At 37.4% G+C, this 23,993-nt stretch overlaps 1 protein-coding gene and 1 pseudogene across 6 annotated transcripts in view; both read left to right on the forward strand.

Moving 5' to 3' along the window:
- Window positions 1-7,959, forward strand: part of RB1CC1 (RB1 inducible coiled-coil 1) — an 86,989-nt gene extending 79,030 nt beyond the window's left edge. For 4 of the 6 annotated variants that reach the window (XM_045561753.1, XM_045561755.1, XM_045561758.1 and 1 more), the window contains 4 exons: window positions 1,413-1,471; window positions 3,171-3,307; window positions 5,763-5,833; window positions 6,547-7,959. In XM_045561753.1, the coding sequence (XP_045417709.1) occupies window positions 1,413-1,471; window positions 3,171-3,307; window positions 5,763-5,833; window positions 6,547-6,624 (345 nt within the window). In that variant the 3' untranslated portion in view covers window positions 6,625-7,959. The remainder of the gene's footprint in view (window positions 1-1,412; window positions 1,472-3,170; window positions 3,308-5,762; window positions 5,834-6,546) is intronic. The other 2 variants (XM_045561754.1, XM_045561756.1) reach the window with 2 other exon arrangements.
- A 12,227-nt stretch (window positions 7,960-20,186) lies between these two features.
- On the forward strand, window positions 20,187-20,312 carry LOC123645484 (annotated as a pseudogene).
- Window positions 20,313-23,993: the final 3,681 nt, after the last annotated feature.

The raw sequence follows: 23,993 nt of genomic DNA on the forward strand, positions 1-23,993 counted from the left end.
CCCCAGTAGAATATAAGCTCTGTTCAGCAGAGATTTTAATCTTTTTGGTGACTGCTGTGTTCCTAACATGTAAAATAGTAACATATACCATAGATGCTTGGCAAACATTTATGAATAAAATGAATTTTGCATTTCATACCCAGAGAACACCACACTTAGATCCAGAGGAGTGTCTAAATATAAATTACACTTTCACATAGAGTTACAACTATATTCACATAATTTTTGTTCCTGTCTAAATCCTCATTTATAATAAAAATATGAAAAACTTAAGCTTTTAATAAATCTAAATAAATTAAATATGGTCTTAAAATGGATGGTCAGTCTTCTCTTCGCTCGCAAGATATAGTTCATTTGGATGATTTTAATAAATTGTTAGATAGTTTTAGGCCTTTCTAGTTATTATTTGTTGTTGTTTTCCTTCTCTTTCTTTTTTTAAACACCCATCTTAAACACCATTGTACCAGGTAGTGTTCAGATGGAAATGGAGGAAATTCAGAGCAGCAAAATTAGATTTAATAAACGAAACAGAAAGAAATCCACCTTTGTCCTTAGTTTGTGCATCCACACATTGAGCTCACTTTGCTTGGGAAGGATAGGCATTCTTACCATCCTTTGGGCCCCAAACCTTGGAACCCAGGCCCCAGGTATTATGAGATGCTGTGAAACAAAGATTGAAGCCTGTTTGAAAAGTGGAGCAGTCCAAGCTGAGCGAGGGCAACAGCAAATCAGTGAGCAAATACCATTCCATTGTGCTTATCATCAGGAGAGGACTTGAGTGGCTATCACTTCTTTCTCTGTTTAGTGCTCAGAATAGTGGTTTTGTACACTGAGGCATCTCAGGAGTTACCTTAAAGATGAAAGAGAAGGGACTTTCTTCTCAACCCTCAGAATGTTGTGGTCTTGCAACCCCATTTCAACCAGAGTAGTATTTTTTGTTTTTCTATTTAGATATTGGACTAAGATTTTTTTAAGGGTCCTTTTTGGTTTGTTTTGTTGTTCGAAAAGGAAAAATTTTGAAAACAGCGTGCTAGAATTTTCAAACTCTTCTTTAAAATTTCCAGATTTCAAATTCTTCTTGAAAACTTTTTCCCTCTTATATTTTATTTTTAAGATTACATATGTAATATCAATAAAATGTAATTGTAAAATCAGTTTTCAATCCAACCAAATTTGATAAAATAACATAAGTTAAAATGTAGGTAAATATAATGATGTTAATTGTTGAAGTAAAGGATTTATAATAATGAACAAACACTACATTAGTTTGGACCTTTCAAAACTGGGACACAGGCTTGAGTGAGTGTAACACTGAAAGAAATTTTTACAATTAAGTACCTAGTAAGTAGATGTATGTGGTGCTCACATTGTAAAAGGTTCATAAACTGTTCTTTTGTTTTTTTTTTTTTAAGATGTCTCAGAGTATGTCTTCAGTATCTTCAAGGCATTCTGAAAAGATAGCCATTAGAGAGTAAGTATTTTAATTCGGATTTTTCTTTTTTTCTGTGAAAAAAATTTGCTGAATTGTATTGTTAATAGTGTATTTCAGTGGCAATAATCCTTCAGGGCTAGGTTTACTGAGCTGAGTGTTTTGTACTCAGTGTAGTAAAAGGTTTTTATTGGAAGACAAAGTTTTTCTAAATTGTTATCTTGGAAATATTAGGATTGCATTTCAGAACATTCCTACTATAGCTTTACAATTCATATAAATGTCCTTGAAGCCTTTTTTACTCTAGTTGATTTTCAGTTTGCCACCTCTTTTAAATCCCATTTATCTCCTTCGCCTTTTTCATTTTATATTGGAGAGCCTTGATTTGTTTTTAAGTTGCAGTATTTCCTCATTTTTATTTTTCAGATTTCATTTTATTGATGTTACAAATAAATAATACACTATGAAACTTACCAGTTGAATAGTTTAATAGTCAATTTTCCTAGACCAGATTACCCCATAGGGATTTTTCTTTGGTTTGGGTTATTTGAAAGGAGATCTGGAGTAATAAAAGCATTGTTAGCAAGTCATGAATAGTGTTCAGTTTTTTTATACCTGACAGGAAAGTTGTGGAAATTAAAGACCTTTAGTATTATTTCTAAATTTGTTGACGAAATTTTTGGTTATCAGATATCTGTGGTTCTGACCTTTCACATCTCATTAAAATTTGATCTTCCTTCAGTGATTTGAAAGGGCTGAGTGGTATCTGTCTTTACCAGCTGTATGTCACATCAGTGGGAAGTTCATTTATGGCCTTTAGAAGATTAAAGAGAAATGAGTGTAAAAAAAAAAAAAAAACTGCCTCAGAGAGGCCCCATCTCTCCCTTTTACAGTATTAGCTTTTGGTCTTGGAGCCAAAACAGTGCCTGCCACATTGTTGTTAGGTAGGCAGTAAGCATTTGTAGGATGATCAGTTAATGCATAAAAGGCTGTTGTACTTTAAAAGCCTCCCCAGCTGATTTTGATGATTAGGTGTAGGACCTGCTAAATTAAATGATCTTGACAGCTAAGAAATCTGAGACTAATTTTCAAGGCCTATTGATGTTTGAACAATAGTTCTAAGATGGCTTTAAAGAGACAGACACCACTTAGGCATGTGGGCAGTGGCACCTACTTCTTTCTTTCCCTGTTCCCTTCTTTCTGGCCTATACCCTAGGCCAGTGACATCCATTGACTTGTTTAGACCTAATTAAGTACCTGGCTTATGGACCTAGTTCAATTGCTTTTTCTTTAAAATTGAAGAGCACTACACTTGGAAGCTGGAGCAACAGGATCTACTTCTTTCTTTGACACTGTCTGAATTTATGTTTTGTAGTGGCAAATGAGAGATTAGGAAAAAATTTTTCTGTGACTGGATGAACTATAATGAGTGGTTTTTCTGCCCCTCATCCAAGCAATTTTTTGTATTTCTTTTTTTTAGCATTAGATAATGGAAGCTTTATTAAGGAAACTTCAGGTTTTTGACAGTTGGTGGTATTATCTTTTGCACATTTTTGTATGACCAGCAGTCCCATTAGGAGCTGGGCAGAGTACAAAAAGAGTACCATGTAAATGTGAAATTTAGTATTGCGTTAATATTTTAATATGTAGTTGAGCATTGTAGAATATATATTTAAGTTTTCAGAATGGGGGAGTGATAGTAACGCTCCCTGGGTCAGTAAAATTACATTTCTTTGTTCAGTTTTCAGGTGGGAGATTTGGTGCTCATCATCCTAGATGAACGCCACGACAATTATGTCTTATTTACTGTTAGTCCTACTTTATATTTTCTGCATTCAGAGTCTTTGCCTGCCCTGGATCTCAAACCAGGTGAGGGTGGTAAGTGTCATTCTATAACTAAAATATTAAAACCGGAGTAGAGGAAATATATTAAAGATGTTTTTTCCCTGCTGTCTAATTATATCAGAATTAAGTCACTAAGGGGGAGCCTTGCTTAATCTGTTTTTTTATAAAATTTGCATTATCCAGATTATTTTCATGGGTTCTATTGACACTTCAAAATTAGAGTAGCTTATACAGTGAATCAATTGATCAGAATATGTGATGATTCAGACATCTCATACCCTAGCAATTACAGAATTATACTGTCAAAATTCTCGTGTGCAACCTGTTCAAACTTAGTACACACTTATTTGTTTATAAAGGCATTACCAATTTTTGGCCAAAAAATTAGTTTTCTTAAATTATAAAATATTTTTTCTATCCTATTTGTCATCCTGTGTTAAAGAACAAAATAGATATTGTGGTATACTTAGCCTAAGAAGAATTATTTAAAAAGGAAAAACAAAAATATTTCCATTTAGATTGATGTTTCTAATGGAATGACTTGTGAGCAGAATGAAATACCTATTCTTGACCTAGGCCAGTGTCCCAAGGCAACTTCATCATGGCTGTTTCTGGTGGGCTATTTAATATCTGTAATACGATAGTCATGTAACCATGAAAAATAAGATAACCGTATAATTTACTATTTTTACTCGGTTTTTTTTTTTTACCTTGAAAATAATGAACTTGACATTTTCTTTTGGGTTTTTTTTGCAGGTTTTTTTCTTTTTCATTTGATTAAACTTTTTATTTGAAAATGATTTTTAAACTTTGAAAAAAGTTAGAAAAATTAATATAGTACAGAGAAAACCTATATACCTTTAACCAGCTTCACTTGTTATTAACATTTTGCCCTATTTGTATCAGTTGTATATGTGCATATATCTAGACAAATACATAATACCTCAAACTCCTGGTCTCAAGTCATCCTTCCACTTTGGCCTCCTAAAGTGTTGGGATTAAAGGCATGAGCTGCCTTGCCAAACCTATTGTTACCATTTTAAAGGCTCTCCCAAATCCTGCAGAAAAGAATTTATTTAACAATCTTACTTAACCATAAATAACCCCCCTCTTTTCCCTTTGAAAAATACATAACAGGATGGGGTCGACCATGCTTTTCCTGTGTTGTCACCCAGGGAGGCTATGGATTACTGGAGTGTTTTTGTGCCTGTGATAGTGGGACACATTGCTCCTGGCATAGTGCAAGCATTTTGTTTTTGATAATTCTTTTTAGACATTATGAACTGGCTGTGAAGTGCTATTTTACTCTTCAGTATATTTTTCATATTCTGTTGTCTAGGAGCTTTTATCTTTCTGTCACATGACAGTATCCTTAAGGTTCATTTCTGATGATTTGTTCAGGATATCTTTCGTGTATATCTTCCCAAATTATTTTTATGGAATAAAAATCAGTTACGTCTTCTGTTGGGAATCTCAGAGGCTTTAGCCTAAGCAGAATACAGAGGGTCTCCCTGACTTACAATGATTTGCTTAAGCAATCCTCCCACATCAGCCTCCTGATTGGCTGGGACTGAAGATATGTGCCACCATGCCCAGGTTTTTTTTTTTTTTAATGTTTCAGACACAGAGTCTCACTTTGTTGCACAGCCTGGTCTTGAACTCTCAGCTTCAAGCGATCCTCCCACCTTGGCCTCTCAAAGTGCTGGGATTACAGGCATGAGCCACTGCGCCTGGCCTGGCTGAATACTTTTGAAATCAAGTTCAATATGGCAGCTTCTCTTCTGATGAATTTAAAAAGAGAATGAATATTTACCCCTTTAGCCTCTCACACTTTGGCTTTAGGAAGACTGGCCTTCTCGTCCCACATATCTTCTCCCATGTTAACATCTTCCTTCACACAAGTACTACCCTTCTAGACCTTCTAGACTTTCTTTGATTCTTATCCCTTCTTAGTTAATTTACCAACTGTGTACACACTGCCATGCCAGGCACTGTGGCATACAGATGTGGGAAAGTGCAGTTCCTGCCCTTGAAGATTTATGTTGAAAGCACTGCCCCTCAAAAGTCATTGCTTTGCTTTTAACCTAACAAATAAATACATTTTGTCTGCTTTCCAAGATAGAATTGGTCATCTTTGTTAGTTCTTTCAGTAGATGGCACTGTTGAGTTAGCCTAGAATTCCTAGATTTATTTGTTCATGATCTGTACTTAGATTATTAGTATTTCCTGGACTATGTTAGCTCTGTGATTTGACATACCATGTATATTTAGTTAATGAGTAGTAAAAGCTACCCACATATTACTGGTTGAAAGTAACATGAATTCAGTGTCATTTTATAAATTGAAATTCAGTGATATCAGCAGTTTTTAAAAGTTTTACATATTCTTTCACTCATGAGAACTTCATTAGTATGTTTTCATTCTGACAGTTATGTTTTCATTAATAATTATAACCTTTCAAAAAGAAATTAACTACTTGATTCATTAGCTTCAGGTGCATCTAGAAGACCCTGGGTACTTGGAAAAGTGATGGAAAAGGAATATTGTCAAGCCAAAAAGGTAAAAACTACATCATGTGATATAAGCGTATGAATTATAAAGAAGATTTTCATACTGTTTATATAGAAATCTTTGTCTTTGGCCTTCTAAGTATTTATGTTGTCTTTAAATAGTAGAGGAAGTTTGCCAGGAATCCATCAACCTATATAGAAAAAGTACTACCCAGTTTTCTTTTCTATATCTGTGAAGTTACCAGGGTAACTTAAGTTTATAAAATGAACCCTGCATAACTGATGACAAAAAGTGAATTCTATTTATAGGTAGAGTTGATGTTTTCTTATTTTTGTATACTACCCTGATTAAAGAAAGATAGCATGACGTGTTTGGCTTAAAAATGGGCATGATTGTAGTATGAGCAATATCATTGCTATAGAATCAATGAAATCTACTGAACATTCTTCCTGACTCACTGTAATTTGGGGCCTCAGGATACAAAATACTAATAGAACTTGAACTGTATAGTATTGAGTTTTCTTGATACTTATGGCTTGCTTTGTGTTATGTTCTTTAGCAGTGGCTACTGAATTTGTCTTCCATCAATATTAGTTGCTTTGTTCTCAGGTGGTGAGGATTGGATCCTGTGTGGTTTAAAAGACTTTGCCACGCCAACTCTCCCCACCCCAAATATTCTAGCAATGAGTAGTATGATAGGAGGGTATCTATGTGATTTGGTTTAATCATTCAAATGATTCCCTTTTTTCTTTCCCTCTTAGGCACAAAACAGATTTAAAGTTCCTTTGGGGACAAAGTTTTACAGAGTGAAAGCCGTGTCATGGAATAAGAAAGTATGACTTCTCAAGAAGTTAATGTTTTATGACATTTTTCTGACTTATCTTACACTGCTCGTTCATCACTCCAAAAACAGCAGGCCGTCTTTTTATGCAAAAGTCAGTGTGACAATATACTTCATTAGTGTACTTCATTTATTTTTTAACTGGCTACATTTTAGGGATAATAAATTCATCAGAACCCTTGGCTGAATTGAAATGGTTTTGGTTTTGTTTTGTTTTGTTTTTTACCCAGACAACTCTAGAAATGTGGACCAAACTAGTTATTTTCTCAAAGGGCATACCTTGTGCATTGTGGCCTATGATTAGCCATATTAATTGCCTGTTTAATATACATTAGCTTGAACTTAGATGTTAAATGTTAGTTATTATTACCAGCATTTGTCCTTTTGTGAAACCAGTATCAGAATACTTGCACTCTTTAACACATTCTTTATAAAAATGTATAAATTCTTCAAAACTATTTAAAGAGGAGTGTTACTGCATGCAGATAATCATAATTTTGAGTTTGCCTCAGTAGATTACTAGAGCAAATTGTTTCATTTATTTTTTTAAATGCCCTTTGATATCTTAAAAAAAAAAAGGAACTGTAATTTGATTGGCTGATTTTAAGATCAGCCATAAATAATCAGCAGTCTTCAAAAGCACTTTCAGTGGATTGGTCATCTGGGTTCTAAAGGGAAGAGTCTGTGCCATTGACTGTTTCAAATGCAGCACTCAAATCTTCCCATCATCTTTATGACTCTTTAGAATAATCATATTGATGAAATCGTTATTCATGGTTGAGTTTCAGAAAAAAAGATATTCATTGTACATTAACCATTTAGAGATCATTTAAGTAACAAAATATTGTATTGTAAAAGACCTATACAATTTTAAAACAATAAAGATTCCAACCTGTAAATGTGTGTGCCTTTTAAAGAAGGATACATTTTTAATATATTTGAGTGATTGCTGGGAAGTGTGAAAAAATTGTTCTGTACCATATCAAAGAGAAAAACATGTTTATTACAAAAATGTTCTTTAACTATATACTATGTAACAGGGTAAAACAGTGTTATGTAGAATAGAATTGTGTAAACTAGAACTTTAGAGAGGTTGCCATTGAGTAAAAGTATTTAAATGGGTTAGTTAAGTTGGATGAGACTTGTTTCAGGTTTGTTGCTAGCAAACAATAATAAAGTGATTCTTTTTCAGAAAATATTTAATTTCTTCATAAAAATAAGTTAAATATTTTTTTAAATATGTATATCTAATAGTATAAAAATGGAATAAACATCATAGTGTATAGAAAACTGAATTTGACAACATTAATGAATAAATGAACAAATGATTTCACACGTTTCTATTCAGTCCTTCCATGACATCTTTATGCAAAGAATACCAAAGCAATAAGTTACTTTATATAGAGAGAGTGGTTTTGTTAAGCAGACTTGGTTGGGTCTGACTGAATTTGCCAGGTAGCCCATTTTGACTTCATTGGTGCCCTTCAAATTTAATATATGGTCATTGTGCTCTGGAGTTATAGTGAGCTGTGACACCTGACATCATATCCATCATCTCATTAATGTTGCTGTTGTATGTTGTTGCTTGTAGCTTTATTTATGTCCTATTTTTATACTGCTGTCAGTACTGATTCACATGTATCTTTATAAAACAAAAAACAAATAATTTTCTTAGTTAAAAAGGAGAAAAATGAAAGTTAGAAATCTAAACTCATTCAAATGAGTTCTTTGCTTTGGATAATCAAAGATAATACACCATGAGCTTTGGCATCAGAATGACTTGCAGTTCTGGATTGGACAGAAGGCACAATTCAGACTCTAATAGAAATACAGCTTTCTTTATTACGTGAATGAATATTTAAATCACATTTTACTGCAAGTAAACTTTTATTTTTAGAGATAGGGTCTCGCTCTGTTGCCCAGGCTAGATGGAGTCCAGTGGCAGGATCATAGCTCAGTGCAGCCTCGGACTCCGGGGGGCTCAAGTGATCCTCCCACTTTTAAGCCTCCTGAGAAGCAAGGGCTGTAGACACAGGCCACCATGCCCAGCGGATTTTTTCTTTTTTGGGAGAGGCAGGGTTTTACTATGTTGTTTGGGCTTGTTTCGAACTTCTGGCCTGACTGGCCTCCCAAAGTGCTGAAATTACAGGCACGAGCCACTGTGTCCAGCCTACAAATAAATTTTAAATACATGTGAGTTATATATGTTTGTTTTGGAAAAGGTAATGATATACTAAGAACAGAATAAGCAAAAAAAATTATATAGACTGCCATTGATTTAAAAGTTATGAAGGTGCAAAACATGTACTTTGTTTCAAAATAATAATATACTTCAAGATCCTTGTCCTATTTCCTAATTTTGCCACCTAGAGGCAACTACTTTATTAGCCATTTTAGATGGCTGAATTATATGACTATACTGATGATTCTTGATAAATCAATTTTTATTTACTTTCTCATGTGATAGGAAGATTTATTTCTTTTAAACTTATTCCCTACTTCCCTCTTTTCTGCGTAACGTATTACTTTCAAGTGTGCTCATTAGGACTTGCATTGTAACAATTCATTATTTTCTCCTGAGCCAAGTCCTGAACTATGGTTACATTTCTTGTACGGCCCGTGAATTTTTGTTTGAAGATCATGGGTTTTTTTTTTTTTCTTGTGCTATTATCTCATAATTATAGCTTTAATATTTTCATGTGTTTCTTTATATTTTATTAAGTCACATTTCTCAGAGACCTCCATTTTGAAGCCATTAGTTCTGCTTCAAACATCTGATTGCTCTCTGAGCCTACTTTTCATATTTTAGGACTTAAAATTTTTGTTAAAAAGCCACTGTTTGGTGGGCTCTCTTCTCTCGCTGAAGTTTATGATCAGATAACTTAGCAAAAAATTAGAGAAATTTTCTGAATCTCTGCAAATTAATAGGCTCACACTTGATGGATGGTTTAACTGGATATAGTTTTTGCTGACATTGTTTTCATTGTCTTCTATCGTCCAGGTTATTGTTTAGAAATGTGATCATTCCATCTGTGTTCATTTATATATTGTATCCTATACTACCTCCTTACCCCCTAGAAATTTTTAGGATCTGTTCTTTAGCCCTGGTATTATAAAATGGTGTGATAAAATGTCTTGGAATTCCCAGCCCCAACCATTCTTGCTACTAAGCAGTGAACCCTTTTAACCTAGACTTGCATGTCCTATAGCACTAAGGGGATTTTTTTTTAATTTCTTACTATATTTTCCCCTATTTTCCATCTAATTAATATTTTAGGTTTTTTCCTAGGAATTTTCTCAATATTTCTTTTAAACTATTCCATTTAATTTTTATGTTGGCAATTGTGGTTTTAACTTTCAAGAGTGCTAATCACCTTTTCATGAATCCTGTGGATCCACTATTTTTTCAAATTTCTAAAGATACAAATTAGTGTTTCCCTAACAATTTCTTCTCTCCCCTGTATTGTTTTCCAACTCATTAATTAACTGTGATCTTTTTATTTCATGATGGAAGTGATCCTCAAATGTCTAATGATCCTTGCTTGTCCCTTCATATTCAAGAGTAGGGCATTAAATAGGTGATTGTAAGCTCTATACTTCCACCCTACATCCAGAAAATAGGTAAGAATTAATATAGAATTACAAACTTTTATGAAATAGTGGAAATTTTACAGACTTTTTTGTTTCATTTTTTATATTGAAGTGAAATTCACGTAAAGTTAACCGTTTGAAAGTGAATAATGTCAATACATCATCCTTATGGCTAGATAATATTCCATTTTATGTATTATATATGACATAATTTGTTTATTCATTCACCCGTTGGCGGGCATTTTGGTTTTTTCACCTTGTAGCTATAGATAGTGGTGCTGCTGTGAACATGTATGTACGTATGTCTGTTTGGGTTCCTGTTTTCTACAGTGACTGGACCATTTTACACTCCCGCCAGCAATGTATGAGGGTTCACGTTTCCTCATGTGCTTCCTAACACTTATCTTCCCAACCTTTTTTTAAATTATAGCCATCCTAGTGGGTGTTTCATGTGCTTGTGGGTGATTTGAGTGTCTTCATTGGAGAAATATCTGCTCAAGCTCTTTGCCCATTTTTTAGAGTTTTTTTGGTAAGAGTTCTTTATATTTTCTTTATTCTGAACTCAACATGATTTACAAAAATATTTTCTCTCATTTTTATATTGTATTTTCTTGACAATCTGCTTTGATTCACAGAAGTTTATTTCAACGAAGCCCAAGTTACCTGTTTTTTTTCTTTTTTGCTCATGTTGTTTATGTCTTAAGAGTCCATTGCTTTTGTGTCTTAAGAGTCCATTGCCAAATCCAAGGTCATGAAGATTTACCCATGTGTTTTCTTCTCTGAATTTTATAGTATTCTCTCATATTCAGGTTGTTGATCCATTTTGAGTGATTTTTTTTTTTATGTGGTGTGACATAGGGATCCAACTTCATCCTTTTGCGTGTGAATATCCAGTAATTCCAGCACCATTTGAAGAGACTATTCTTATATAACAAATGAATGACAGTACAACCAGTGTTTTGATTAGTGTAGCTTTGGTGCTTTTTTGTTTGTGTTTTTTTAGGCAGTCAGAGTTTTGAAATCTGGAAGTATGAGTCGTCCAACATTGTTTTTTTCCAAAATTGTTTTGGCTGTAGGGGTTTCATCACATTCAACATGAATTTTAGGATCATTTTTTTCTATTTTGGAAAAAGCCATTGAGATTTTGGTAGAAATTATGTTGAATCTATAGATCACTTTAGGAGAATGTTGCCCTCTTAACATTAAGCATACCAATCCATAAACACAGGATATTTTTCCATTTATTCATGTCCAATTTTTTCAGCAAACTTCATAATTTTCAATTTTTAAGTCTTTCATCTTCTTAGTCAAATTTATTCCTTAGTGTTTTGTTACTTTGGATGCTATTATAAATAGGTAGAATTGTTTTCTTAATTTTCTTACTGGATTATTCATTGCTGGTGTTTAGAAACACAACTGATTTTGTATATTGATCTTGTACTCTGAAAACTTCGCTGAGTTTATTAGCTCTACTGTGTGTGTGTGTGTGTGCACGAGTGCACACACACTTGTGTGTTCTTTGTGATTTTAAGGTCATCTGCAAACAGATAATTGTAGTTGTACTTTTTGCTTTCTAGTTTGGATGCCTTCTATTTCTTTTTCTTACCTAATTGCTTTGGCTAGAACTTCAATACTATGTTAAAGGAATGTGGTAAAAATGAACATCCTTGGCTTGTTCCTGATCTTACAGAAAAAGTTTTCAGTCTTTCACCATGGATTATGATTTTAGTTGTGGGTTTTTCACATATGGCCTTTACTTTGTTGTTGTTGTTGTTGAGACAGAGTCTCGCTCTGTTGCCCAGGCTAGAGTGCCGTGGTGTCAGCCTAGCTCACAGCAACCTCAAACTCCTGGGCTCAAGCAATCCTCCTGCCTCAGCCTCCCGAGTAGCTGGGACTACAGGCATGCGCCAGCATGCCCGGCTAATTTTTTCTATATATATTTTTAGTTGTCCATATAATTTCTTTCTATTTTTAGTAGAGACGCGGTCTCGCTCTTGCTCTTGCTCAGGCTGGTCTTGAACTCCTGAGCTCAAACGATCCACCCACCTCGGCCTCCCAGAGTGCTAGGATTACAGGCGTGAGCCACCACACCAGGCCCCACATATGGCCTTTATGTTGAAGATGTTTTCCTCTATTTCTAGTTTCTTGAATTTTTTTTATTATGAAAAGGTGTTGAATTATGTCAAATGCTTTTCCTTCCTCAACTGAGATGATTTTCTGGGGTTTTTTGTTCATTTTTATTAATGTATTATATGAATTGATTTTCATATGTTGAACCATTCTTACATTCTGGGAATAGATCCCACTTGGTGTATAATCCTTTTAATATGCTGCTGAATTCAATTTGCTAGTATTTTGTTCAGAATTTTTATATGGGGCACTTAAGTGGAGGGACAAATTCTTTGAGAGTCCTAATCCCCATTTTCTGTGACATCGTTACTGACCTAATCCTTTTAAAGATAAGACTGGGGGAGTTTAGTGATTTTGGCCAATGTCTCAGAGTTAGGATCTTAGCTGGGAGTCAAACTGATCACTCCTGACTTCTAGCACGATGATCTTCCCATTAAGGGAAAAGATCTGAGTGTATGGCTTAATTTCCTCCAGCAGTAGAGGAGTTTTTGTGAATGTTATTACTTTAAGGCATGAACCCAAGAGAAGAAAAAGGGCCTAAAAGGTATGCGTTTGCTAGAAATTAAGACTAGCATTTGCCTCAAGTGCTCTGAATAGACTCATGCAATAGATGGGCCCTAGAGGTCTTTTTCATTTTGAAACATTCCTGTGCATATTTGTTCAGTAAAGCACAACTCCCTTAAAAACTTTGGGTTTCATACAAAACTAATTGAAGTTCTCTACATGCCCGTTAAAAGCAAAATCATAGTTCACATAGACTTCGCTCTCCCTGGAGTGCTAGAGTGAAGACACGGAAGATTCTTTGGAGCCACATTGTTGAGCTAAAAGGATCTATTTAGGCACTGACTTACACTTGAAGTCTTAACAAAGGGCATAACAGTCACAGCCTTCATTTGATAATGACCCTGAAACGATTTCTTACTTTGAGAATCTTCAGCTTGCTGAAGAGAGATTGGTCCCAACCCAGCAGCTCCTGAGTCTTCTATATTTTTGCTAAATTCTTGCAGACTGAACAATTTCTTCTCTGTTTCATCTCTCTCTTCCCATACCTCATACACAGCTTAAATAGGCCAGTGGAAACCACCTTAGAATCACAAGTTGATTAGGTTTGCCAACTTGTGCTATGACGAGACGTGAATCCCCATCTTTCCATCTTTCAAATAGTAGTTTCTTCACTTTTCCAGCTTCTATTAACAGTTTGTTCACCATTCTTCCAGGCTTGGTTAGCCAGTGTCACGTGTTCTTAGTTTTTGTACCAATTTCTGTGTCAGGTGTATATTGTGTAACTGATCAGTCCAACACTTAGTGGCTTAAAATGACAGCCATTTGCCCATGACACAACAGTCATCTATCCACTCAATTAGGGCTGGATGATCTATAATGCCCTCTCTCACGTGTCTGGGCTCAGTGTGGGATGCTTTGGTTCCCTTTGTAGTCTCTGTCAAAGTGCCCTGGGTTTCTTAAACAGTGGCAGCAGCATTCCAAAAGGAGTGATGGCTAAAGTGAGAGGCTTGAAAGCCATGTCACCTCTACCACAATCTCGGTTAGAGTCAGTCACAGAGCCAACCCAGGTTCAAAGTGTGGGAATAGCTGGAAAAAAAAAAAAAAAAAGAATGTAATCTTTTTAAAACCACCACATTTCTTTTTAAAGTTAAGTCTAAAATAGCTATGCCTTCCAAGATTTAGATATACTTGGAGATTATTTTTTAAACATGTAGTTTAATGGGGCCTAAAGGCAACCAAACTTGGTAATGTTTACTTTAAAATTTAGTTTTCATAAATTTACCTATTTTACTTACTAGTGAAAACTGAGAAGCAGTTAAAACTTAATGTCCACTAATTGATAATAGCTCTTATGTTAGTCATACTTTTAGGACGTAAACAAGCTGTCTTTGGTCAATTTTTAAGAATACTTTGTATAATTTACAATTCTTATGGGAAAGATGGAAATTCTTTCAAACAATTCTTAACATAATGGCAGTGAGACTGAACAGTCAGCTGTAAGCTATTTGGTTTACATACTTCTTAGGTGTCTCAGTCTTGGAGACCATTAGATGAGTTCCACCTGTTTCATTCCTACCTTAAAATAAGTAAAGCTCAATAGCAATACCGGTTCTAATGTTAGTAGGAACAAGTAGCAAGCCGCAAGATAACAAAATGCAAGATGAGTTCTCCATATACTCTAATCAAAGTAATAATCCTGCACAAGTGTCATATAAGAATGCACCTAGGGCTGCTTCCACCCAGTGTCTGTGCCCTCTGAAAGTTCTCTGCCCTTGAACCGTTTTCAACAGGAGTCAGTCACTCGTTTCCTTTCGAGCAGGGTGCTAGGCCTTCCAGAGACAAGAATCCCTCCAACTGTACTAAACTATCGCTAAAGTTTAATGTTGACAATTTAGGAATTTGCAACACTCAGTGTCTCTCAAGAGCTATTTTTACAAATGTTATGTTTGGCTTCAAAATGATCTCTCCAGTTTTGTCGAACCTAATAGCAAAGATGCTTCTGACAATCTAATTCCAAATGGTTGTTGTAATATCCCTTTCTTAGACTACCTTCAAAATGCCACCAATCAATTCTTCCAGTTGTCATAGTAGAAATATTAACTCAGTGAATAATGTAGATGTCACTTGTAATCTCTTTGGAATTCTGTTCTACTGATGGATGTCTCCTTAACCAGCCCAGGCTTCTAACATGAATTGCCTAGTTTCTTAAAGAATGAGTTTTTAAACTTCTCCAAATGTGTAAAGCCTATCTCACAAACATAGACTATGCCTGCATTCTCTCAATAATTTTGGTCTTAGTCATATATAACAAGCTCATCTTTACATCTCAACCTGTTTGAGAAGTATGACTTCTGGAGATGTCAACATATTACCTTTAAAACAGGTTATCCAATGTGTGTGTGTCGGGGCTGGGGGTGTATGTGTACATCTGTGTGTGTGTGTGTATATATATATGTCGTCATTACTTGAAATACTAATCTCTTAACTTTTGTAAGAATAGCAGTGCTGTTGTGTCTTCTGAATGTCTTCAAACTTTTTTCTAAAATAACAAAAAAAAAAAATGATGGGCCAAGCATGGTGGCTCACTCCAGCAATCCCAGCACTTTAAGAGGCCAAGGTGGGGAGTGGGGGGGGGTGTTGCTTGAGGCCAGGAGTTTGAGACCAGCGTGGGCAACATAGGAAGGCCCTGTCTTTTAAAAAAAAAAAAAAAAAAACTGGGTGTGATGGCATGCGCCTATAGTCCTAGCTACTTGGGAGGCTGAGGCGGGAGGATCACTTGAGCCTAGAAATTAGAAGTGAAAATGAGCTATGATTGTGCCACTGCATTCCAACATGGGTGACAGAATGAGACCCTCAAAAAAAAAATTATCAATAGTACAAATTTTTCCACGTTTTTGCATAAGTGCAGACTATATCAGAAAGGGTATGACACTGGTATGAACCAAAGGGAGACTCATTTGTGCTAAGATAGTTGCCAAGAGAACTGTGCTAATAAATGAATTCTTTGTTTTTGTTAGAAAGCAGAATATATCAGAAAGTTGCCTGAAGAGCTGGAAATTGGCAAGAGTCAATAGTCAGTTGGCCGTAGTGGTCCAGCTGTGGTCGCCTACTGTGGGGACATGCCTTCTCCGTGCTGCCCACACATGGCACATCCTTCCCCCGGCTCCCTCTTCTAGCTCCCTTCCCATCGCTGTTCAGTTCATACTCTGTTTTTCAATTGTTCAGGTGTTAGCTTTTTTGAGATTATAATTACATTCTAGTCGTGTCTCCCTGAGACTCCAGGCAAGTACACGTTGTCTTGGTTGGGCAGCTCATTGTTTTAAAGTTCTAGCCACACATCCTCCTGGACTATTTCTCCAGATAATGAATTGAATTTCTTTTTAACTTTTCTAATTTTACTCAGGCAATAGGGGGTGCTCGATTCCTTGTGTATTCTCTGTAGTGTTTATTGAATAAAACAGCCTGGAATTGGAAATAGCCCAAATTATTTACATAAATCTTAAATTCCAACACTTTTGATATACTGAAATATCTGCCTGATGCCTGACTACAATATTATTTCTAATTCTTTTAGTTACAGAGCATGTCACTAGAAGTTTATGATTAGAATGAGGTTCAGAAAGTTTCCATTAAATAATGCCTGTCATCAAAATGATCTGTGCTCTCGAATAACAATGAAATCCAAAAGTTTTATTTTGGTTAGAAGGGCCAAAACAAAATGCTCACAATTGCAAAATGGAAGTTGACTATAACTGTAGAATATCAATTCATTGAAGTTACTTTGCATGATGTTTTCTTCCAGGCTCTTTTCAAAGTTTTTCAGGAGATCATTTTTCAAGATTATTATAGTAACAAAGTTGGATGTTACTGGCGGTTGCCATGAATCCTTCCTGGAGCAAGTTCCACACATTAACAAGAGACAACCAACCATACCCTGAAAGGATAAATGGTTTATCAGACAAGTCATGTGTCGACTTTTCTGCAGTGGGCCTCTTCTAATAGTATGAAGTGTCCTGCTACAGGAAGTAGTCCACATTTTTAGAGCTAACATTCAAGAAGCTAAGAGTTTGCAAGGCTGACCTTTGTCATCCTGTGTAAATCTAGCCTTTGTACTTGAAAGAAATACACCTTTTGCTTCAAGGAAAAGTTCTGAATCTGATCAAACACCGTGAGCCAATTACGCTTAACCAGGAGGCCAAAACAATGCTGAAGCCCAATACTTGGAAAATACATCTGTGACTGCACCTGAATGTGACATTGGAGCTGCCTGTGTCCACTGCTTGCAGTCTACTTTCTGTTCATGTTAGGATTTCAATACTGCACCTCACCCAAGTTTATCAGTAGCCCCACATCATCGCTGTTCATAGTCAAACCTCAGAAATACTCGGGTTGAAAATAGCCTTCATTATTTATTTGATACAGTGGAACCAAATTGGGATCCGCTGGTCCAGTGGCAGCAAAGCCAGACACTGAGGCCAAGAGTTGCAGAAGGAGAAAGAGGCATTTTTATTGTCTGGCACCATGTAAGAACGGTCAGCTAATGCTTAAAACCCAAACTCCCCAGTGGCTTACAAGCCAGGTTTTTAAAGGCAGGGATACATTTCAGGCAGGCAAAATTGAAAATCAATACATGGAGGTAGCAACCCAAAATAAGTAACTGAGGCAAATATCTCAATCAATGGAGGAAAGTTTAGTAAGCCAAAGTGTGAGGATGTGCCAGGGAAAAACACAAGCAAATGGTTAATGAGGCAAATGGTTACATTCCTGTGAAAGCCAGGAAATTTACATTGTAAATAAGGTGAATGTTTGAAGAGAAAAAGAGAATGACAGAAGAATCAATTTTGCAGATATCTCTGGGTGGGTAGAGGAATGATTGATCTTGTCTCAGTTCTGCACCTGAGAAGATAAACTTGTAATCAACATTATCAGTGTGGAATCGAACAGACTTTAGTTTTGGAAGGTAGACTTTGCCTGCAGATCCAAAGTTACAACTTGCATGTTCTTGCTTTGGGGAGGCCAACGAAAAATTTCCTTATGAATGATCTAAGGGGGGCAGTCCTTGTAGATGCCCGAGGACTTTTACCCTTCCTTGGGGACCAGATGATGCATAATGTTAGCAGTAGCCATGCATTTGGAAGTGGCTGCTGCATCACTGAGCCTCCAGGCTTGACTCCTTTTGCATGAGGAGTGGAGGAGGGGTCCTGAGCTATTCACTGGCCTTTTTAGAGGTTATATATTGGCCTGGCCTAAAAAGGCAGAGTATCCCGAAGCAGAGGGGCCTACAGGTCATAGGTGGATTCTGAGATTCTTGAATTAGCCTAAAGGAATGTTAAGATGGGTAGAACTCTCTTCAGGCCCCTCCCAGTGAAATTTAGAAGGAAGAACCGCTGTCAAGAGTTCAATTCCTCAGTTCCCGTTAATCTGCATTTTCCATCCAGTGGGAGCTTCTGAAAAACAACTCAAGAAGGTATGCTAAGATGCCATGTTTTAGTTTCCATAGGGAACCAAAACACCTGGTGACTCTGGCTTGCTGGGAGGCACTAGGGTAGTTAGGTGCCCAGAACTTGTCCTGAAGGGACTCAAGATTTTCCTTTATTTCCATGTTTAGGGGGCGGGGCTGGGAGGCCCGTAAGAGGGCTTCCTGCTCCCTCTCAGTAAGTTTTTAAGCATCTTCAGAACTTGTTTTCTCTGGAAAATTCCAATGTTTTATACAGTTCCTGCTGCCTAGAATCATTGGTACGATACAGTGTAACATTCTGACAAGGGGCAAAACAGTTTTAGTTTATAATTGTTCAAATACTGATTCCAAAGGAAATTACTAGTTAACCTTTGTAGCTTTTTTTTAGCTTCAATTTCCTTATCTGTAAGAAGTACCCTCCTAGTCGATTGTGAAGATCACAATGAGAGAAAGTGAAAATGTTTTGCGTATTGAAAGGGGCTATACAAATAGTTACACTTCCTAGAAAAGATAGAAAGCTTCCATAGGCTTTCAAAACACTTACTAGAAGTTGCAGAGTGGTCTTCCTAGGCTTCTGTGTCAATACGGTTGTTACTCAGTTTCTTCTTTAAAAAAGGCACCCTATCTCAAGCCATCCCCATAGCCCATAAAAATTGAATCACAGCGTACTCAGACATATGGGCAGATGACACTCATGTATTTAAAGATACAAAGAGACACTAAAAAGCGTCTCTGCTCTCTTCCCTCTATTTTTCCTTGAGAAAAAGATTGTATTCATCTTTCAAAAATGAACACTCATTTACAAATATTTTACTTTCCATTCCAAAATTAAGGGTAGTATAACAGTGTAAGGCTGGTGGCAGGCACCCCTCCCTTCCCTAATGAAAAAAGATGAAGCCCCTCCTATTCCTCAATACCCACCCTAAAACTGCAACAGAGAAATTCCTCACTCTTTGCGCCAAAATCTTCCTGCCGGAGAAACTCCCATCCCCCAGCCCTAAAAACATATATAAGCCCACTCAGACTTCTGGGCGGGGTGACTTCTCTGGTCCATTCGTGGGACCCCTGAAGCTCACCTGGGTCCCTCTCTTGGGACTCGTTACCTTCACCAGAGAGTGCCCTAATAAAGCCTCTTTACTTACCCCTTTCAACTCTGCTCGTCTTTCTTTCTCTGGCGCCCGCCACTCCAAAAAACCTTCCATTTGGTGCCGAGACCCGGGAGGGTGCTTTGACTTTCGGCTGCACCGCCCCTCCCGTGGACTCCGGTCTTAAAACCTTACAAGCAGCACTTAAAAGATTATTAACAGTCATATTTTGTGTTTCAAAATAATTTTAGCAAATATATGATACTTTTAAATACTTTGTTGTTTTAATTTAAATGATTCATTAGAGATAACCTTTTTATTTTCAAAATTCAATTTTGCTTTTCTCTAAAACTAACTATAACTTTCAAGGAAAATATGACACATATGAAATATGGAGCTTTTTTCCCCCCATAGGAATTAAAAATTTTTAGAGAACTGTCAACAAAAAAGAAACCAAACTGTGTAAAGTAATTTAAAGAGATTTATTCTGAGCCAAATTTGAGAACCACGACCTAGAGCCACGCCCAAGAATCCTTGAGCAAGTGGACTCACTGTGGCTGTGTTACAGTTTGGTTTTATACATTTCAGGTGATAAGGAAAACCCCCATCTATTACTTAGCCCAACAGCCACCTGAGACCCCCACCCCTCAGGGAGACCCACATCAGCATAATACTAACCTAACACCTGGCACATCAACTAATCTATTACCTGGCACATCAGCATAATACTAAACCTATTACCTGGTGCAGCAACTACCCTATTACCTGGTGAATCAACATAATACTAACCCAACCATCCTTTTCTTGGGGTAGCGCTACTGTCCAATGAAAGATTAGTGAGGGCAGTACTGCTAACGACTAGACAACACGCCTGCATCAACTAGAGCTTTGCTTTACTTTGGTGCAATTTTTGGAAAAAAGAAAAATCCCCTTTCCACAATAATAAAAAAGAAAAGAAAAGAAAAGAAAAAACCATAATACTAACCTATTACCTGACACATCAACTAACCTATTACTTGGTGGGCATTAGGTACCTGAGACCCCACCACTTGGATCACCCCAACTTAATAAAAGTGGGAAAAATTGGGTAGACGGAGCTCAGAATTTGGTGGTGAGACCCCTCTGAGCCCGCCAGCAAATAAACCTTGATTCTCCGACTCTCCGTGTGCCACTCAGTTTGTCCTCGGGACCACTCGCTGTAACACTTGATGTAACCCAGGGAGACAGAGATTACAGGTAAAGTCGTAAATCAATACATGGAAGGCATTCACTGGTTTGGGGGTGGCGCTTACAGGTTATAGGTGGTTTTAAAGATTCTTTGACTTGTAATTGGTTAAAGACATTAAGCTTTGTCTAAAGACTTGGAATGTTTTAAGATAAGGAGGTCTGTTAGTCAGAGACAAGCCACTTGGGACATAGGTTTGTTGTGTAAACTGGGGACCTGCAGGTCTGTCTTGCATAGCTTTAGGCCTTTTAATGGGTTACAAAGTATGTCTCCAAGAAGGGAGGGGCATGATGAGGCATCTCTGACCTCCCTCCTCATGGTGGGCAATTTAGTTTTAGGGTATCCCCTTGGCCAGGATGGCGTCCATTCAGTCAGCCAGAGGGTGTGAGCCTTAAGATTGTATTTTAGTTCACAACAGTAAGAGGATTAAAATGTAGGTGCAGGCCGGGCGCAGTGGCTCACGCCTGTAATCCCAGCACTCTGGGAGGCCGAGGCTGGTGGATCACTTGAGGTCAGGAGTTGAGACCAGGCTGAGCAAGAGCGAGACCCCATCTCTACTAAAAAATAGAAAGAAATTAGCGGGCCAACTAAAAATATATAGAAAAAATTAGCTGGGCATGGTGGCGCATCCCTGTAGTCCCAGCTACTCGGGAGGCTGAGGCAGGAGGATCGCTTGAGCCCAGGAGTTTGAGGTTGCTGTGAGCTAGGCTGACACCACGGAACTCTAGCCCAGGCAACAGAGTGAGACTCTGTCTCAAAAAAATAAAATGTAGGTGCAAATTTATTTTTTCATTTCCGAATGAGAGAAGTTCATTAACCATCTTGAAATAAAATGAGCCCTCTTTGGGCTGTTAAAAAAGTGCCTCCTAAATGTTTCTGAAGTCAGTTTACATGTGAAGGAAATCAAAATATTTTACCCCAGAATGTATTTTTTGACTTATTCTGAGGTGATTGTCAGCCCACAAACAGAAATAGCCCTGCAAAGCTGTCTTTTGTGGCAAAAATTTACATCTGTAAAAAATCATTCATGCAGCCACAGGCCTTTCCTTCTCTGGATCTAGGAAAGATTAACTGACAGTCTGACACATTTAAAGGTCTGAAAAAAACATATACTATCTATTTTCTCTGAGGGCCGCTACCTGTGAGGTTTCATCTACATAACAAAGACCACCTTTGCTAGCCAGGCCTCTTCTCCCCCTCCCATAATCTGTTTTGCCAAGATCCGAGTCCCCATGCTTTCTCTAACCTCAAGGTGGCATATAAGCTTGGAACCTCATCCGAGGATGCGGTAATCACTCTGGTTCTCCCCTCTGTGCACATTAATAAATTTTGCGTGCTTTTTCTCCAATTAATCTGCCTTGTGTGAGTTGATTTTTCAGCAAACCTTCAGAGGGAAAAGGGGAAGTTTTTCTTGACCCCTACCCCTGCGTCAAAAATAATTGAACCAGGAAAATGATCAGCTATATCACTTCTTCCACATTTTATCCTTTAGCTCTGGTTATCTTCACAAACTACAGTCTTCAAAGGAGTAGCTCAGGAAAAAATGTGGTTCTTTCCTGGTCATGTATTATGGATGCAAACAAACTAGATTTTCCACAATGATAATTAGCCCAAATTGTCTTCTGTTGAACAACTCCTTGTTTATTCTATTAACAGGATCTTCCTCAGCTAAATGATTCAAATAGCTGTCATTTTATAATGTCAGCTGCCATTTGTCAGTGTTTGTTAGATGGGACCGTAGAAGGGCTCATCTACATCACGAGGAAGCAAGAGTGAATCTAGGGAGAGGAGAAAAGAGAAATCCATAATTTCACAATTAAAGCTGTACATATTGTTTTGTTGTATTTGTCTCTGTGGGAACCAGGTGCATTCTGAGATAGACTTTAGAAATTTTCACACGGCATCAAATGTTATAGCCCAACAAAGTTTACTGCCCCCTGCTCAAGAAGCCAATACACTGAGACAGCAGATGTTTAGTATCACAGGAGACAGGAGGAATTTCTCAAATGCATCTCCCTGAGAATTTGGGAGAAAGGATTTTTAAAGATAGTTTGGCAGGCAAAGGACTAGGGAATTGGCTCTCCTGATTGGCTGGGTTCAGGGTGGAACCATAGGGGTGCAGAAATTGTTTTCTTTTGCTGAGTCAGTTCCGGGATGGGTGTCACAAGACCAGTTGAGTTAGTTCCCTAGCAGGGGCCACTGGTTTGGGTGGGTCAGCTGATCCACCGGAATGCAGGGCCCGTAAGATATCTCAAAAACTAGCCTTAGGCTTCACGAGGGTGATGTTATGTATGGGAACAATGAAGAAAGCTAAGAACCTTTATGACCATCAGCTGTGTGACTCCTGAATAGCAAAAAATAATAGGAAAGCAAGCTAGGAAACAACAGCTGGAGATACATATATTTTAACTATGACTATACCTTTGCAGAGTTCAGGCCTCTACCACAGTTCCCAGCTTATGGCCTTTTATTCACTTTATAAAGGGTGGTTTCATAAGTGTTCAGTGACCAAGTACTTGCAGAGAACTGGATCAGATACACTAGTTATGAGATGTACCCAGTGTGAACTAAAATAAAATTTTAAGGCTCACCTCCCCACCGGTTGACTAAATAGACCCCCTTGTGGCCAAAAGGAATGCCCTAAAACTAAATTGCCTGCCAGGAGGAGGGAGGTCAGACATATTTTATCATGCCCCCTCCCTTCTTGGGGACATTCTTTGTAACCCATTAACAGGCCTAAGGGTATGCAAGACAAACCTGCAGGTCCTCAATTTACACAACAAATCTATGTCTTGTGGCTTATCTCTGATAAACAGCAACCATGTTAAAACATTCCAAGCCTTTAGACAAAGCTTCATGTCTTTAGCCAATTACAAGCCAAGGAATCTTTAAACCCACCTATAACCTGTAAGCTGCCACGCTCCACCCCCCATGGCCCACCTTTTCGGGCCAAACCAATGTATGCCTCCCACGTACTGATTTATGACTTTACCTGTAACCCCTGTCTCTCTGAAATGTATAAAACCAAGCTGTAACCCAGCCACAGTGAGTCCACTAGCTCAAGTCCTCTTGGGCGTGGCTCTGGGTCATGATCACATTTGGCTCAGAATAAATCTCTTTAAATTATTTTACAGAGTTTAGTTTTTTTCCATGGACACAAGGAAACTGATTAATAACTTAAATCAAGGCCGGGCGCGGTGGCTCACGCCTGTAATACTAGCATTCTGGGAAGCCAAGGTGGGTGGATCGTTTGGGCTCAGGAGTTCGAGACCAGCCTGAACAAAAGCAAGACCCTGTCTCTACTAAAAATAGAAAGAAATTATATAGACAGCTAAAAATATATACAGAAAAATTAGCCGGGCATGGTGGCGCAT

This window comes from Lemur catta, chromosome 9, assembly GCF_020740605.2.
Source record: "Lemur catta isolate mLemCat1 chromosome 9, mLemCat1.pri, whole genome shotgun sequence".
Classification (NCBI taxonomy): domain Eukaryota; kingdom Metazoa; phylum Chordata; class Mammalia; order Primates; family Lemuridae; genus Lemur; species Lemur catta.